The sequence below is a fragment of the Oryctolagus cuniculus genome, chromosome 17 (assembly GCF_051225735.1).
Source record: "Oryctolagus cuniculus isolate XC-2025 breed Fujian yellow rabbit chromosome 17, ASM5122573v1, whole genome shotgun sequence".
Classification (NCBI taxonomy): Eukaryota; Metazoa; Chordata; class Mammalia; order Lagomorpha; family Leporidae; genus Oryctolagus; species Oryctolagus cuniculus.
Genome location: NC_142883.1, coordinates 13,378,831 through 13,395,355, shown reverse-complemented (window position 1 = coordinate 13,395,355; position 16,525 = coordinate 13,378,831). Strand labels below are relative to the sequence as shown.

At 52.2% G+C, this 16,525-nt stretch overlaps 1 protein-coding gene across 1 annotated transcript in view; it reads right to left on the bottom strand.

Moving 5' to 3' along the window:
* Nucleotides 1-15,388, bottom strand: part of PITPNC1 (phosphatidylinositol transfer protein cytoplasmic 1) — a 280,327-nt gene extending 264,939 nt beyond the window's left edge. The window contains exon 1 of the mRNA XM_089316776.1: nt 15,132-15,388. Coding sequence (XP_089172902.1) covers nt 15,132-15,179 — 48 coding nt within the window. The 5' untranslated portion in view covers nt 15,180-15,388. The remainder of the gene's footprint in view (nt 1-15,131) is intronic.
* Nucleotides 15,389-16,525: the final 1,137 nt, after the last annotated feature.

Here is a 16,525-nt window from a genome sequence, read left to right as displayed (position 1 = left end):
AACGAGGGTGTTGCAAAAGGCAGTTTACGCCACTGTACCACAACTGCTACCCCTTTTGCAGCCTTTGTATTGCAGTTGTCAAAGATTCTGGGGCCAGTGCTGTGGCATAGTGAGTAAAGCCGTCACCTGCGTGCCAGCATCCCATATGGCTGCCGGTTCTAGTCCTGGCTGCTCCACTTCCGATCCAGCTCTCTGCTATGGCCTGGGAAAGCAGTAGAAGATGGCCCAAGTCCTTGGGCCCCTGCACCCATGTGGAAGACCTGGAAGAAGCTACTGGCTCCTCGCTTTGGATTGGTGCAGCTCCAGACTTGCGGTCACCTGGGAAGTGAACCAGTGGATGGAAGATCGCTCTCTCTGCCTCTGCCTCTCTGTAACTCTGCCTTGCAAATAAATAAATAAATCTTTAAAAAATTTAAAAGATTCTGGCTACACAGAAGGTTAAATAGACACCTATTGTCCCAGGTATGCTGGAAAATCCTCCTGCATTGGACTGAAACTCTGAAGGTCCACTTTTCTCTAGATGCCCTATATTTTTAAGAAAGAGAGAAAGAACAAAAGATTTATTTATTTAATTGAAAGGCAGAGTTATACCAAGGTGCAGAGACCTTCCATCTGCTGGTTCACTCCCCAAATGGCCACAACAGCCGGGGATGGGCCTGGCCAAAGCCAGAAGCCAGGAGTTTCTTCCAGGTCTCCCACATGGGTGCAGGGGCCCAAGCACTTGGACCATCTTCCACTGCTTTCCCAGGCCATTAGCAGGGAGCTAGAAGAGGAGCAGTCAAGACATGAACCAGCACCCATATGGGATGCTGGTGCCTCAGGCAGTGGCTTAACCTGCTGCACCAGAACACCAACCCCTAGATACATTCTTTTTTTTTTTTTTAAGATTTTATTTATTTATTTATTTATTTGAGAGGTAGAGAAGACAGAAAGGTCTTCCATCTGTTGGTTTGCTCCCCAATTTGCCATAACAGCCGGAGCTGTGCTGATCCAAAGCCAGGAGCCAGGAGCTTCCTCCAGGTCTCCCACGTGGGTGCAGGGGCTCAAGCACTTGGGCCATCTTCTACTGCTTTTCTAGGCCACAGCAGAGAGCCAGATCAGAAGTGCACCAGCCGGGACTCAAATCAGTGCTCCTATGGGATGCCAGTGCCGCAGGTAGAGAACCTACAGCGCCACAGCGCCGGTCCCCTGGATATATTCTTGAATCATGTAGTAACAAACCACCGTACTATAAAAATCTCGTGAATTTCAGGTCATTGGCTACAGAGTTGAGAGCTCGGCTTATAGACATCACTAAGAACTGTCAGGAGTGAAAATGCTACAGAGTTAATTTATTAATAAACCATCATACTGACTTCAATTTTTTCTCCTGTTAAACATGTACAAAATCTTTAAAAACTGGCCAACATTTTAACTGTATTTCCTTACTCAAAGGGTCTAATTACTGTCTATTTCCACCTGCTACAGAAATATAGCATTATCTTTCATCAAATATTCTGTCTACTTTAATCAAACACTTGTCAGTGTCAACTCTGCTTGTTTGAATGTTTCTGAAATCCTTAGCAAGAGAGGCTGCTGTGGTAGAACAGGGTTAAGTCACTGCTTGGGACAACCAAAGCCATCAGTGACTGCCAGAGATCCAATCTCACCTCCACTTCCAATTCAGCTCTCTCTAATGCCCACCCAGGAGGCAGCAGGTGATGGCCCAAGGGCACTGCATCCTACCAGTCACTTGGGAGACCTGGATAGAGTTCCTGGCTCTTGGCTTCAGCCAGGCCCAGCTCCCAGCTATTGCAGACATCCAGACAGTGAACCAGCAAATGGAAGATCTGTCTACCCCCATCCACCATCCCTCTGTCATTCTAATTAATCAATTAAAAACTCTTTAAAAAGAGAGAAAAAACTGTCACATCCTTTGGCTGTTGGTACAAAGATAGAGGTCCCTAAGTGAGTCACTAATGCCACTCAAAATACAGATACGGCTCATCTTATCTCATTTCTCCTGCAAAAAGTAGCAGAATTCAGGAAAAAAAAATCTAGCTTACGGGATTCCGCTGAGTTTCTGCATTTGTTTCAGGAAACGATGTATGTGTTGAATGATAAATATAACTGATGCCTAAAAAAAATACTGACCACATGGCCACAGAGTGCAATTCAGAGACAGCAAAAGTGGAATGAGGTCACTGGGGCTCAGGGGACAGGGAAATGGGGAGCTAGCGTTGAATGGCTGCAGAGTTTCAATTTTACAGGACAAAATCGTGTTCTGGAGGTGGACGGTGGTAGGAATTGCCCGTGTATTTAATGCCACCGAACTACACACTTAGCAAGAAGGTGAGCAACAATGAAAGAGAAACCTTGGGGCCAGTGCTGTGACACAGTGGGTTAACGCCTTGGCCTGCAGTGCCGGCATCCTATATGGGCACCAGTTCGAGTCCCGGCTGCTCCACTTCCCATCCAGCTCTCTGCTGTGGCCTGGGAAAGCAGTAGAAGATGGCCCAAGCCCTTGGGCCCCTGCACCCGCATGAGAGACCAGGAAGAAGCACCTGGCTCCTGGCTTCAGATCGGCATAGCTCCAGCCATTGCGGCAATTGGGGAGTGAACCATCAGATGGAAGACCTCTCTTTCTCTCTGCCTCTCCTCTCTCTGTGTAACTCTGACTTTCAAATAAATAAATAAATCTTTTAAAAAAAAAAAAGAGAGAGAGAGAGAGAGAGAAACCTTGAACTGGATTCCCCAAGGGAGGTTCAGCCAGGCTTTCCTCTGTGTCAAATAAACTTCCCCAAATGAACCATGGAAGGGGATCACACTTCATGGGAGGCATCCAGCCTGGTCACTGTTTTATTCATTTTTATTTAATTTTGAAAGTTATGGTAAAATATATATAATGTAAAATTTTCTATTTTTTAAAAAATATATTTATTTATTTATTTGAAAGGCAGAGTTACAGAGAGGCAGAGGCAGAGAGAGATCTTCCATCCACTGGTTCACTCCCCCAAAGGGAGCCGGGCCAATCTGAAGCCAGGAGCTTCTTCCGGGTCTCCCACATGGGTGCAGGGGCCCAAAGATTTGGAACATCTTCTACTGCTTTCCCAGGCCACAGCAGAGAGCTGGATTGGAAATTGAACAGCCAGGACTCCAGCACTGGAGGCAGCGGCCCCATCCAATACGCCACAGCGCCAGCCCCTAGAATTTTCTATCTTGACCATGTTTAACATTCATGCTAGTGGAAAATGTCTTTTGAGAATAATGATGAATTTAAAAAAAAAAAAAGCTTTAAAGTTTTTACATTTCCATTCTCAAAATAACTATCTTGGGGGCCAGTGTCATGGTACAGTGAGCTAAGCTGATGCCTGTGACATCAGTCACATCCCACATGCGTGCTCTACTTCCAATCCAGCTCCCCACAGATGCACCCGGGAGAGCAGTGGAGGATGGCCCAAGCACTTGGGCCCCTGCTACCTACATGGGAGACCCAGATAGAGCTTTGGGTCCTGGTTTCAGCCTGGACCAGCCCTAGCCGTTATAGCCTTTTGGGGAGCAAACCAGAGAATGGAAGATCGCTCTTCCTCTACCTTTCTCTTTTAGTCTTTCAAATAAATAAATCCTCAAAAAATATCAAATGAAAAAAAATTATTTTAGGGGTGGGCATTTGATGCAGCAGTGAGACATGGCCTGGGACACCCACATCCCATATCAAAGTGCCTGGGTTCAAGTCCTGGCTCCACCTCCAATGCCAGCTTCCTGCTCATACACACCCTGGGAAGCAGCAGGTGATGGTTCAAGTGCATGGGTCCCTGTCACTCAGGTGAGAGACTGGGTGCAGTTCCCGGCTCCTGCCTTCAGCCTGGCCTAGTCCCAGCTGTTGCAAGAATTTGGGGAGTTAACCAACAAATGGAAGATTTTTTGTAATAATTTTATATTAGCCCACATACAGTGTGACTATGGAAGAACACTATTAATTTGCCCCAGTGTTTGTGAACTGGCTCTGGAGGCAAGGCCAGAAATTTGCAAGGAGCAGCCCTCCCAGCGGGAGTGGTAACTAGATAACCAAACAGTCCGCACGGATCATTTTTAATGCCTTCTAATTTGCTTACCTCCACATGAAGAGTTTTACGTTTCCAACTAAATGTGCCCAAGGCACGGTTCTGCTGGTCTGTTCCCAGTATTATTTTCAGACCCTAACTCTGAGACACTCCTGGGTGCTCAGGAGCCACCATCTCGGCTGATGATGCCTGTGACAGCCAGAGTTCTCACTGCCACGCAAAGGAGCCACTCCTGAGAGTGGTTCTCTACACTCTATTCCCACGGAGGGGCAGATTCATATCACTAAAGCTGAGCTGAGCAATGTCACCGGCTTGATACTTAGGTGCCATCGATTGCTTGATGGGAGAGAAGACTCACCAGCCATTCTCTCTTCTCACTGGAGCAGAACTGCCCCTAATGGTCTCCTTTGCTAAACTGGGCTTTTTGATTGCAATAGAAATAAATCACCTTGCAAGTTGCTTCCACTTGTAGAATTTGAGGGAAGGCAGAACAGGGAGCAGCCCTGTATCCGTGGTATGGGCTGCAAGGTCTGCCCTGCTAAGGTGTCCACCTAGGGGCATCACTGACTAGCCACAAGTGCACTTGTGGTTCACATCCGTAAAATGGGTTCAACGACATATATCTCAGAGGACTAAGGGAAACAAGAAGGGACTCAATAAGTGCAATCTCTCTCCCCCCTTTGCACCTGACGGGGTCTTCAAAAAGTTCATAGAAAATGCATATTATGGGGGAAAAAAAAAACCTGCAGGAACTTCAAGTTTTTTGCACTGAAAGAAACACATCTCAGAATCCCATTTGTCCATGAATTTTTTCAGTGCCATTTCATCATGGTCTTAAAGGCACAATGACTGCAAAGTGACACTCAGGCAAAGCCTCGTGACCTGGGGTAACTGTCTAGTTCCTCACTGTTACAATCAAGACAGCCAGGGCAGGTAACTTTCACAATTTGTGTAAGACTGCAGATGGTTCAGATAAGCAGACTAAGCAGGCACCATCAGCTTTGGAGGCACCACTCAGTCCCGCACAGAACTACCTGGGAGGTTTCCATACCAGACTTAACGGGGTCGACACTGTGGCGTAGTGGGTTAAGCCTCTGCCTGCATTGCTGGCATCCCATATGGGCGCCAGTTTGAGTTCCCACTGTTCCACTTCCGATCCAACTTCCTGCTAATGGCCTGGGAAAGCAGCGGAAGATGGCCCAAGTCCTTGGGCCCCTGCACCCACATTCGAGACCCAGAAGAAGCTCCTGGCTTCGGATCAGCCCAGCTCCAGCCATTGCAGCCATTTAGGGGGTGAACCAGCGGATGGAGGACCTGTCTCTGTCTCTATCTACTTTCTGTCTCTAACTCTGCCTCTCAAATAAGTAAGTAACTCTTTAAAAACAAAAAGACTCATTAACAGGGCATATCACTGTCTTTACAATTCAAACATTTTTTTTTGCCAGAGACAACAGATACATTTTGCCATTTTAAGACAAAAATAAATAAACTTGCTGTAATAATTAAATCTAGAAAATATCGGCGAGCTGCTGGGAACATAAAGGATCCAGCAAATAAGAGCCAGTGCAATGGAAGGCTTGAACAACTTAATTATAGTAGCATCCAAGTTGATGATGACTTCTTACTCCCCGGCAGACTTATTTTCTTCTAAAGAAATAGACAGATGAATTATTTTCAACATAAAAAATAAACAGACAGCGACTAGTGCTCACCTGGATCTGGGTATAATACAGCAAACACAGAGCTGGATGGGGTGTGTGTGTGTGTGTGTGTGTGTGTGTAGATGATGCTGTGCCGGGAACAGTCTTTGGAGAGTAACTGCTGACCAGGAATTTCAACATCATTATACGTTGTCATCAAATCACATCTGTTTGGCCACTCTTACTTCCCCAGGTGATTCAATCTGGGGAAGAAACCTCACCCTAAGGATGATCAGATATGATGCCGCAGGAATGAAAGGAGGATGTCTTCTCTTAGGGGAACAACAGGAATCCTTAAAGGCCTCACCTCGACTTCAAAGGCGCCTGGGCATTGAGCCCGCGGTTACGACACCCGCATCCCGCATCCCGCATCCTGCATCCCGCATCGGAGCGCCTGGGTTCCTTTCTCAGCTCCCGCTCCCGAATTCCAGCTTTCTGCCAACGCAGACCCTGGGAGGCAGCAGGTGATGGCTCAAGTGGTTGACCTGTCACCCGTGTGGGTGACCCAGATTAAGCATCTGACTCCCAGGGCCAGCCTGGCCGCAGCCACTGTGGGCATGTGGGGAGCAAACCAACGGATGGGGAACTTCTTACTCTATCTCCATTTCCCTCTCCTCAAATAAATGCATTTTTTAAAAAGGAACTTCCCCACCCCCCAGCCAAAGAAGAAGAAAGAAAAAAAGGAGAAGAAAGAAGGAAGAAGTAGTAGTAGCAGCAGCAGCAGCAGTATTAGCGATAGTAGTAGTAGGGTCATCAGATAAATCGCATCAGGAACCTGCATCGGCTATTTGCTTAGACACATAAGCTTTCACTAATGTCTGAAAAGGGGTTTGAAGAGCAAACCCGTTTGCAAAGTGTTGGGAAATGGGAGAAATGAGTCTCTTCAATCCTATGTCTTAGTCTTGGGGAGCTCTGGACGTGGGGTTTCTAAGTCAACAAGCAGCATTGCACAAGGTTGCCCCGGCAGCCAGACCCTCTCGTCCCCAACGGTTGGTAAGGCCAGTGGCTGTGACAGCGCCATCTCTGCCGTGGGCCTCCTCTCTGGCCATCTGCCTTCCAGGGAGGTGTGCTCTGCTTCCCCGGTAGGATTTTACCATCCCAGACTCTCAGGACATAGCGGAATAGCCAGGGGGTCGCCTTTAGAACACATACTACGGAACACCTGGCAGACATCAGGAGAGCCAAGGTCATCACGCTGCTCCTGGAATGCGTGTCCTAGGACTCACTGCTAACATGGCATTTCCCATTCAGTGCCCCGAGAGGCAGAGCTGTGCACCTGCACCTGCACCCAGTGCCCTCTCATTTTCCACCCACGGCGGCCACCAGCCTCTGTCCCCTTGGAGGGGCTCCTGAGACCAAGAGCCCTTCAACCTCGCAGTTGGGCTCAGGCAGCGCTGCAAGCGGGGGTCACTTATTTCCCTAACTATCGTGTTCCGACCTCAGCTGCCAACATTCAGTCCAAATCAGGCAGGTTTTCTCCCCCACCACGTGGCTGCAGAAGAGAGCAACCGCCTTGGGAAGCTGTCTAAAGTCAGGGCAACAACCACATCTCATCGAGGACAGGGACCCGGTGGCTCTCAGAAACAGGGGTCTATGCTGCTGAAATCAATCTTAAAAAAAAAAAAAAAAAAAAAGGGAAAAAAAGGCTTACTTTGCATATCAATTCAATTCATTTTTTAAACAGTTGTAGGGGCACAGCACATTGCAACACTGGCGTTCCATTCTGAATCTGAGTAACAATTCGGATCCCAGCTCCATGTTAATGCACTTGTGAAGGCAACAGAAAATGACCCAAGTGCCTGGGCCCCCTTCCCCTCTTGTGGGAGACCTGGAAGAAGCTCCAGGCTCCTGGCTTCTGCCTGGCCCAGATTTGACTGTTGGGATCATTAGGAAAGTGAACCAGCAGACAGAAGATGGATCTCTCTCTCTCTCTCTCTGTCTCTCTCTCTCTCTCTCTCTCTCTGTCTCTCTCTCTGTCTCTCTCTCTCTCTCTCATTCTACATTTCAAATAAGTGAATAAATTTTATTTTAAAAAATAAAAAAATTTGTGGAGCCATGCAACCATCACCATCATCTAAAATGGTAGAAAAATTTTTTTCCCAAAACAGTTATTTATTTGAAAGGCAGAATGACAGAGAGGGAAAGACACAGACACACAGATACACACACACACACACACACACACACACAGAGATCTTCCATCTGCTGGCTCACTCCCCATGGCCACAACCCCATTTGGCCCAGGCAGAAGCCAGGAGCAAGGAGCTCCTTCCAGGTCTCCCACATGGGTGGCAGGGGTCCAAGCACTTGGGCCATCTTCGGCTGCTTTCCCAGGCACATTAGGGAGCAAAATCAGAAGTGGAGCAGCCAGGACTGGAAGCAGCGCCCACATGGGCAGCAGCGCTGCAGGCAGAGGTGTAAGCCACCGTGCCACAGTGCCTAGAAACCTCTCTATGTCCTCGGCTGGGGATCTCTGGGAGGGCAGGGATCGTGTCTGCCTTGTTTGCATCCTAGCACTGGGCAGCACATGGCAGGAAATGGCAAGTGACCTCTAGGGGCCAGCCTCTGACGGCCAGCAGCCCCTACAACTGCAAGAAACCAAACCTGTCCACCACAGCTGTCCAAGAAAGACAGGCAGCCTGGGCAACACCTTCATTTCAGCCTTGGGACACCCTGCAATCCTGCCAGGCCATACCCAGACTTGTGGCCGACAGGAACTGCAAGACAATAAAGAGTGTTGTAGCAAACCACTGCGTTTGCACAGATTTGTTATCCAGCCATGGAAAACCAGTGTACTCCTCCAGGAGTAAGAAGGAAATGAGTCTGATCACATTAACTCCTAGAAATGACTGACCTTGAACCTCTCAGGGATCGCTAAGCAACTTCAAAATGGGGATTTTTTCAATACAAAAGAGCCTCTACTTGGTAACATTTCAGGAAGAATATAATGTGAGGAGCAGGTGTTTGGGGCATCAGTTAAGATGCATCTTGGGGCCGGCGCCATGGCTCAATAGGCTAATCCTCCGCCTTGCGGCGCCTGCACACCGGGTTCAGTGGAGGATGGCCCAAGTGCTTGGGCCCTGCACCCCATGGGAGACCAGGATAAGTACCTGGCTCCTGCCTTTGGATCAGCGCAGTGTGCCGGCCGCAGCGCGCTGGCCGTGGCGGCCATTGGAGGGTGAACCAACGGCAAAAAGGAAGACCTTTGTCTCTGTCTCTCTCTCTCTCTCTCACTGTCCACTCTGCCTGTAAAAAAAAAAAAAAAAAAAAAAAAAAAAAAAAAAAAAAAAAAAGATGTATCTTGGGGGGCCTAACACTGTGGTGCTGTGGTTAAAGCTCCGGCATCCCATTTGGGCACTGGTTCGAGTGCCGGCTGCTCCACTTCTGATCCAGCTCCCTGCTAATGCGCATGGGAAAGCAGTGGAAGGTGGCCCAAGTGCTTGGACCCCTGGAAGAAGCTCCGGGCTCCTGGCTTCAGATCGGAGCAGCTCCGGCCATTGTAGCCACTTGGGGAATGAATCAGCGGATGGAAGACCTCCCTCTCTCTGTAACTCTGCCTTTCAAATAAATAAAAAATAAATCTTAAAAAAAAAAAAAGTGCTGCTTGGGACACTCGCTTCCCTTATCAGAGCTGCCTGTGTCTGAGTCCCAGCCCTGCTCCTGACTCCAGCTTCCTGCTAATGTGCACCTGAGAAGCAGCTCAAGTGGTTGGGCCCCTGCCACCCACGTAGGAGACCCAGATGGAGTTCCTGGATCCTGGCCATTTGGGGAGTGAGCCAGCAGATAGAGGAGCTCTGTCTCTCCCCATCTCTCTCTCTCTCTCTGTGTCACTCTTTCAAATAAATAAATAAATCTTTATAAATCCAAAAGCTTGCGTAAACTTTCAGGTTGAAACAGGACAACAGCCAAGGCCGACAAGGGCGGTTGGTTGGTTGGCTGCAGGTCCATTCTCATTGAGTTCCATGAAAGTAGCGCCCCCTGCAGGTGACCACTGCTACAACGCTGTTTGCATGAACTGTACATTTTAGCAAGTGAAGTTTCCAAGACAATTTTTTCCAACATCTGATTCCTTTTTTTGTTTGTTTTAATGGGTTTCATCCACCTTTTAACCTACAAAAACATCTCCACTTGGGAAGACCCCAAATCCATGATTTCCTGGGTGAGACAGGGAGGCAGGCGATTGGCAGCCTACAATCTGGAACGTTCCTTCTCTGCCAGTGGGCTCAATTTGCTAAGGACACAGTGAAACTTCCTGCTTTCTCACTGTACATCAGCTGACTTCTAAGACTCATTCTTTTTCTCTAAATGGGCAGAAGTGCTCCAAAGTGTTCTCATAAAGGTTATCAGAGTGATCTAACCATACAGACCTCAGAGCAATACAAACAGGCCAAAATCCATGCAGGCCACCAGGCACCTGTGGCCTCACCCAGGTGACTAACGCAAGGCACCTAGACATGCTTTTCCTGTAAGTACAGCTCCTGAGAAACACATTCACTGCCCATCACTGTGCGCACAATTTATATTAAAAAAAGAAAAACCAGACCTTGGGGCCTCTCCCCAGCTCCCTGCTCTATAGACACACTTCACTGACTGACACTGTGGGGTAAGTGAAATGTCTCCATGAGAATGAGTGTGGGCACTTTTTAAAGACTGCCCACAAAAAAATCAGTCCTCTCCATTCACCGTAGCCTTTCGAAATTAAGATTACTCGCTTGCCTGTGAATATCAATACTCCTTCCGTCAGACACAGAGTTTCCAAGTTGACTTCTCAAAGCCTTAGGGACCAGCTCCATAATGTCTTTGCAATGAAAAGCAAAAGTTAATTACTACCCACTTTTAACTGGAGTTTGGTTCACGACAGTGTGCAGAATGTGTTCTGTGTGACAGCCACTCACAGCCAAACCCAGAGGAAGATGCACTGTCCCTCACACACAAAGTCAATTACACTGGCCAGCCAGGAGGGCAGCATCTGCTCCCTGTCTGTTCCATTAGTGGTGAAAGTTTCGCGCTCATCCATTAACCTGCCCGCCTCTCCCTGGTGCCACTCTCACCACCCAGAGCGAGCGCTGCAAGGTAATCCTGTCTCCGGCTGTGAACAAACAGAAGAAGCTACTGGGGTCACTCAGAAATCAAACTCATGACCCTGGCCTTGGTCCCTTTCACTAGTCTAACAGAAGACGTTTTCAAAAAGGCAAAATTGTGCTAAGTCCCAGGTAGGTTCCACATTCTGTTGATAGGGACCCTGGGGAGGGTTAATCCAAAGAAGCCTGAGCCTTGATATTCTAAGGGATCACTCAGAACAAGAAACAAAGTCTACGCCAGTATCAAAATGGTCGAGTCTGGTTTTGTTGGCCAGTTAAGGAAGGGGAGGCCAGCTATGCCACTCGGGCGCACTAGCTTCTCTGTGTAATTAAATTCCAATATCCAAAAACACGTGGAGAAAGCTTTCTACATGAGAGTTTGAGAAAGCTCGAGAATGCAATTAGCCAGGATAGAGAGAGTCTGTAGCCAGCAGAGAAAGTTCCAGAAAATCAAACTTAACATCACCTTCCTTCAAGAATTTCTGCCCTGGTGTCCTGGCAGATGCATTTCCTGGGAGCGGCTTACAGCAGAGACTACAGAGCACTGTGGGGCATTTGGCACTTCCATTCTTGTCACTCCACAGGCGACACCAGCCCAATCCCAGATCTGTTCTCACAAACGTAGGTAAGAAAACTCTCCAGGGACGAGGGGAGCCTGCATCAGGTGCATGGGGCTCCCTGCGAAGGCAAAGAACACAATGATATTCGGTCTGAAAAAGCTGTTTTCCTTTCCTCTTTCCTTGGAGGAGAAGAGAGAGTCTCTATTTCTCTTCATTGTGCACAGAATCCCTCAAGACCACAGAGAAATCCCCCAAAGTATATACATGAATGTTAATACAGTCCGAACAGGGACCACTCCACAGTCAAGAAAGCAATGGAAAGCAAGGCGTTCTTGCCCGGATGATGGTGGGCCGTGCTAAGCTGTGAGACGCCTCTCTTGCAAGCTAGAGCCTCTCCCAGGGAAGGTGACCTTCACGCTGTGCCTGGGGGTCTTAGCATGGTGAGTAGGGTGCTGGCTCCTGTGGCAGCACCAAAGAGTGGCTTGGAGGAGGTGCCTGGAACTCCATGGTCACCTCTCCCATGAAGCCACACATCCAAAAGCCACTCCAGAAAGGCCTACAGTCTAAGGAGACCCACCAGGCTTGGGCTACAAAAGCAGCTTCAGGCAGGTTCCCTGGCCAACAAGGACAACTCCCCCAGTGTGCCCTCTAAGTATGCCCAAGGTCAGAGTCTCCAACCACCTTCAGCTAGAGACCTCCCGGGGTACCTGCTTTACTCACAGGGCATAGGGATAATATTTCTTCCAACAAGGAGCCCCAGAGGAGGGGGGAGTTGAGGAAATCATGGCCCTGTAGTCATCCAGCTTTGCATCTAGAACCTGGGTTCCAGCCTTGACTCGGCCTTCAGCGATGAGATGGGCTGAGTCTTCTACAGGTCCCGTTTTCCCCTCCCTGCAACGCAATGGCTCAACAATAAATCACCTCTAAAGGTCCTTCCACTCGAAAATTCTGGAATCTACAGCACCAAATGTTTCAGATGAAGACAATGACAACTTTCTCTTTATAGCAACTATCAGCCCCCAGGGGCTTTTCCTGTTCAGAATTTTCCAACAGGCTTATATTTAGCTCAGAGAGGACCGCATTGAACTCAGACCAGGGGACTACTCCAATGAAGTTTGTAAAATGCAAGTGCATCCAGGAAATGTTTCTTCTTGTAATTCTTTATTCTGAAGTGAACGCTTAGAAACACCAAAACCACCAACGCTCAGATGATGTTTTTTCTTCCCTAGCAGGGCTACTACTTTTTTTCCTGGAACCAGGGATCATTTTATGGGTTAAAATACAGCTAGAGAAACAGGAGAAGCCACCCGGTGCTATCCATGAGAATTCAAAAAGCCTCTGATTTTTCATGACTTGATAGCGCTGACTTATTCTGTTCTCAAGAAATGGTTTTCTGGGTCCCCCCCCCTTTCTTTCTCTGGATTAAATACTAGTGACAGGCAAAGAGCAGAGTAAGGAAAAACAAATAATGGGCTTTATCATGGCTGTCCTCCGGCTTGGCTATTAACTAGTTGTGTGGCCGAGAGCGCATTACTCAGCTTTTGCAAATCTCAGTTTATTCATCTGCCAAATGCGGATAATAACCCAGCATCTCCACCACCAGGGAGTTAAATGGGAAACTAGGGTAACGCCAGGGACAAAGAGCAGACAGCTTCCAAAACACAGGCATTTGCTTCATTTGCAAAAACACAGACAACTGCTACTAATTAACTGTGGCGCTTAAGCAGATACACGTTCCAGGAGGTCCACTTGGGTTGAAAAAGCAAACCAAGACATGAAGCAAAAGTCAGGCTTCCAAAAATCTATCAAGTTGATGGGAAACATGTTCGCTGAGAAACTCACGTTAGCTTTCAGTGTGAAGGTCACGGGAGGCAGTGCGGAGGGCGCTGACCCCTCGGCTGCCCCAGGGTGGACACTGGCAAGCTGGGCTCGGGGAGTCACCTGACCCCCTTGGAGAAATGGCACCTTAGCCCAAACTGCCCCTCTTGCTTCTCCAACCACGTAGAAAATGACTTCAGAACAGGAGCTTGCAGAAACTGAATCACGCTTATTTCAGTCCGAACGAATTACGCATTAAATGATTTATAATTATACCTATTACAGGTGGAGTCTGATTTTGCTGGCCAATTAAGGGGGGGCTCCACCTATACCACTAAGGTGCAATTACTTCACTGCGTAATCCTATTCCAGCACCCATTTGCACGTGGAGAAAGGTTTCTACCTGTGTTTCAGGAACTGCAGAAGGCAATCAGCCAGGATACAGAGTTTGTGGGCAGCAGAGAAAATTCTAGAACTGGTTCTGTCCTCGACCTCCACCTGCATTGGTGTGTATTTTACGAGGTCCCAGCCTTCGGGTGAGATTCCAAACTCCTGGCGCCCCGCGAAGAAGGGGGTGGAGGTGGGGCAGAGGTGTTGGCACTCCCAATCTGAACTTGGCACAGCTCGGCTGCCCAGGAGGGGCCAAGAGTGCAGCCTCTGCGGGAAATACCCGCAGCTACCACGTTCCACGAACCTGCCTTTCGAATTCTCCACGAAGCCGCGGGGGCTGCAGCTCGCTTCCAAGGTCGGCCGCGCCCGCCAGCTCGGCCTGCGCACGGGGCATCCACCCTGCACCGCGCACACAGCTCGCGTGCTCCCTCCCCAAGGCCCCGTTATCAGCCTGCTGGGGGCTGCTTGGCGCCCCCTCGGCAGCCAGACACGCACGTTCTGTACCTCGGAGCTCCCGGGGTCTTGCCTCAACCCTCGTTCAGGTACGAGAGAGGGCAGGCCCTGGTGCGCACCGCCAGGCTCGCGCGTGGCCTCTGTCGGCGGGCGGCTCGGGCACTCCTCGCGTGGACTCCACGCCCCTCGCTGGAGGAGGCCAGGGCCTGGGCGGCTGCTGTCCCGGTGCTGCCCCCACCCCCCTAAACCGCGTCGCCTCGCTTTGGCTGTCCCAGCGCCGACACTAAGCGGTTGTGAAATCATCAAAAAGGTGGGGAGGAAGGGGCGCGAGAAAGGGACGGCCAGGCGGGAGTAGTCTCCACGGAGTCTCCATTTCCTGGATGCTGGAGCTCCCGGCTGGCGGGGGCCGAGCCCCCCGCGCCCGGCCGCGGCGGGGCCCGGGGGGGCGGGGACCCGGGCCCGGCACCCGCGTGCTGGGGCGCCCTCCCGTGGCCGCGCCGCGGCCCCCGCGCTCCGGGCTGGCCCGCAGACCGCGCTCCCCGCGGCGGAACAAACAAGGGACGCAGAAAGTTTCCGAGCCAGGCGGTTTGCGAAAGGACGGAGCCGGGTCCCGGAGCCGCGCGGCGCAGGCTTGGCGGGAGCGGGGCCCCAGCCCGAGGCGACCTCGAGAAGTGAGGGCCCAGACTGAACCCACCCCCCGCCCCCGGCAAGGGCTCCGAGGTGTCCTCGCCAGGGGCCTCCAGGACCCCAAGGGCGCAGGGCTTCTCCCCGCACCGCGTCCTCACAGCGGAGAGGAGGCAGGGCCCAGGCCCGGACCCGGCGCCCCGCGCACTCGGGCCACCGGGGCTCTAGGGTTTGCTTAATGGAAGGGAAGTGGCGCGCCAACTCCCGGGGCGCCTCGGGAGCCCCAGCGGTCTGCATTCTGCTCGCCAAGAGCCCACCTGGGCGTCCCCCGCCCCACCCAGCGCCGGGCTGACCAGCGGGACCCGCAGGCGCCCGGCCGCCCCCAGAGCTGGCCTGTGCGTTCGGGAGCGGATGCTGCGGCGGGGCCCCCCGCGCCCTCAGGGGTCCCGGCGCGGCGCCTACCTCGTCCACGGTGAGCGGCATGCAGATCCGGTACTCCTTAAGCAGCATGGTCCTGCTGGCCGCGGACCCCGGGGCGCGAACTGGGGGCTGGGGGGCGCCCGGCACAGGCGGGCGAGGCGGCGGCGGCGGCGAGCGCTCAGCTCCGGGCTTCCTCCTCCGCGCCCCGGAGCATGTCAGGGTCTGGGTCCCGGCGCTCACGGCTCCCCGCCTCCTTCCTCGGCGACGTGGGTCCTCTCAGAACGCGGCGCTGCCAAGTCGGGGCGCGAGGAGACGGCTCGGCTGGGCAGGAGCGGCCGCCCGATCAGGACATGCCCGGTAGCGGGCGAGCGAGGAGGGCGGAGGTTTCCAAAAAATTGGAAGGAAATGCACAGAAGTCACCCGCTCGAGCCGCCCGGGGAGGCAGAGCCGAGCCCGGCCGGCGCGCCCCACGCTAGTGTCACCACGAGCCGAGATGCTGCTCCCCAGCCAGACAAAGGCTCGGCCGGCGCCGCTCCCGGGCGGTAAACAAGGTTTCCCGAGCTTTGGGGGGCAGGTCCCCGAGCTGCTCCCGGGCTCGGCTGCGAGAGGAAGGGGAAGCCGCCGCCGCCGCTCGGCTCTGCCCGGCCGGGGCCCCGGCGCCTCCACCCTCGGCTCGCGGCTGCCAGGGGCGGCGAGAGGAAGCTGGCGCCTTCCGCGCGCGTCCCCTCCCCCGAGCCCCTGGGCTCCCCGAGCGCCGTGCGCGCCCGCGAGTTTGCAGCCGGCGCGCCGGGGCCGAGAGTCCGCGCCGAGCCGCAGGGAGCCCGGGGCCGGGAGGAGCGAGCGCGCCGGGGCTGACATCAGCAGCGGCCGCGGTGGGGAGGGTAGCCCCATCCGGCCAATGGGGAGACGGCAGGCAATGTGGAGGATTTAAACAAAACAGCTCGGGGCGCCGGGCAGGGGGCGGCTCCGGGGGCTTCTCTCGGCTCTTCTGCCCTCAGGGTCTGCTCCCCGGGAGCCCCCTCGCCCCGTGCAGCCAGTCCGCGTCCGAAGCTCACCAGGGTTGCTTGACCTTTTGGGGAGGGGGGGTAGGGAGCGTTTTCACTTCGGTCCAGTATGCAAGGCCGGTGCTGGGGAGGCCAGGGGGCTGCAGAGCAGGAGGAGGGGGAGAACAAACAAAACTAACCCCGGAGCTGGGCTCAGAAGGGGGCCTGGGGAGTGCAGCCGTGCGGAGGACAAGGAGGTCCAGACGAGAGGGGGTGGCAGGGGCACGCGGAGCCGCCGCAGCTTTGCCCCTGCGCGCCCCGGGTCCCCAGGTCGCAGCAGAGCACCACTGGGGATGCCGGCTGCGCTGGTATTTGGTCGGTGTGAAATGCAGCCCTCGCATTCCTAAGCGCCCGGGGAAGAGTCTGGTTCATTTGTCTGGTATTTTTGAGCTT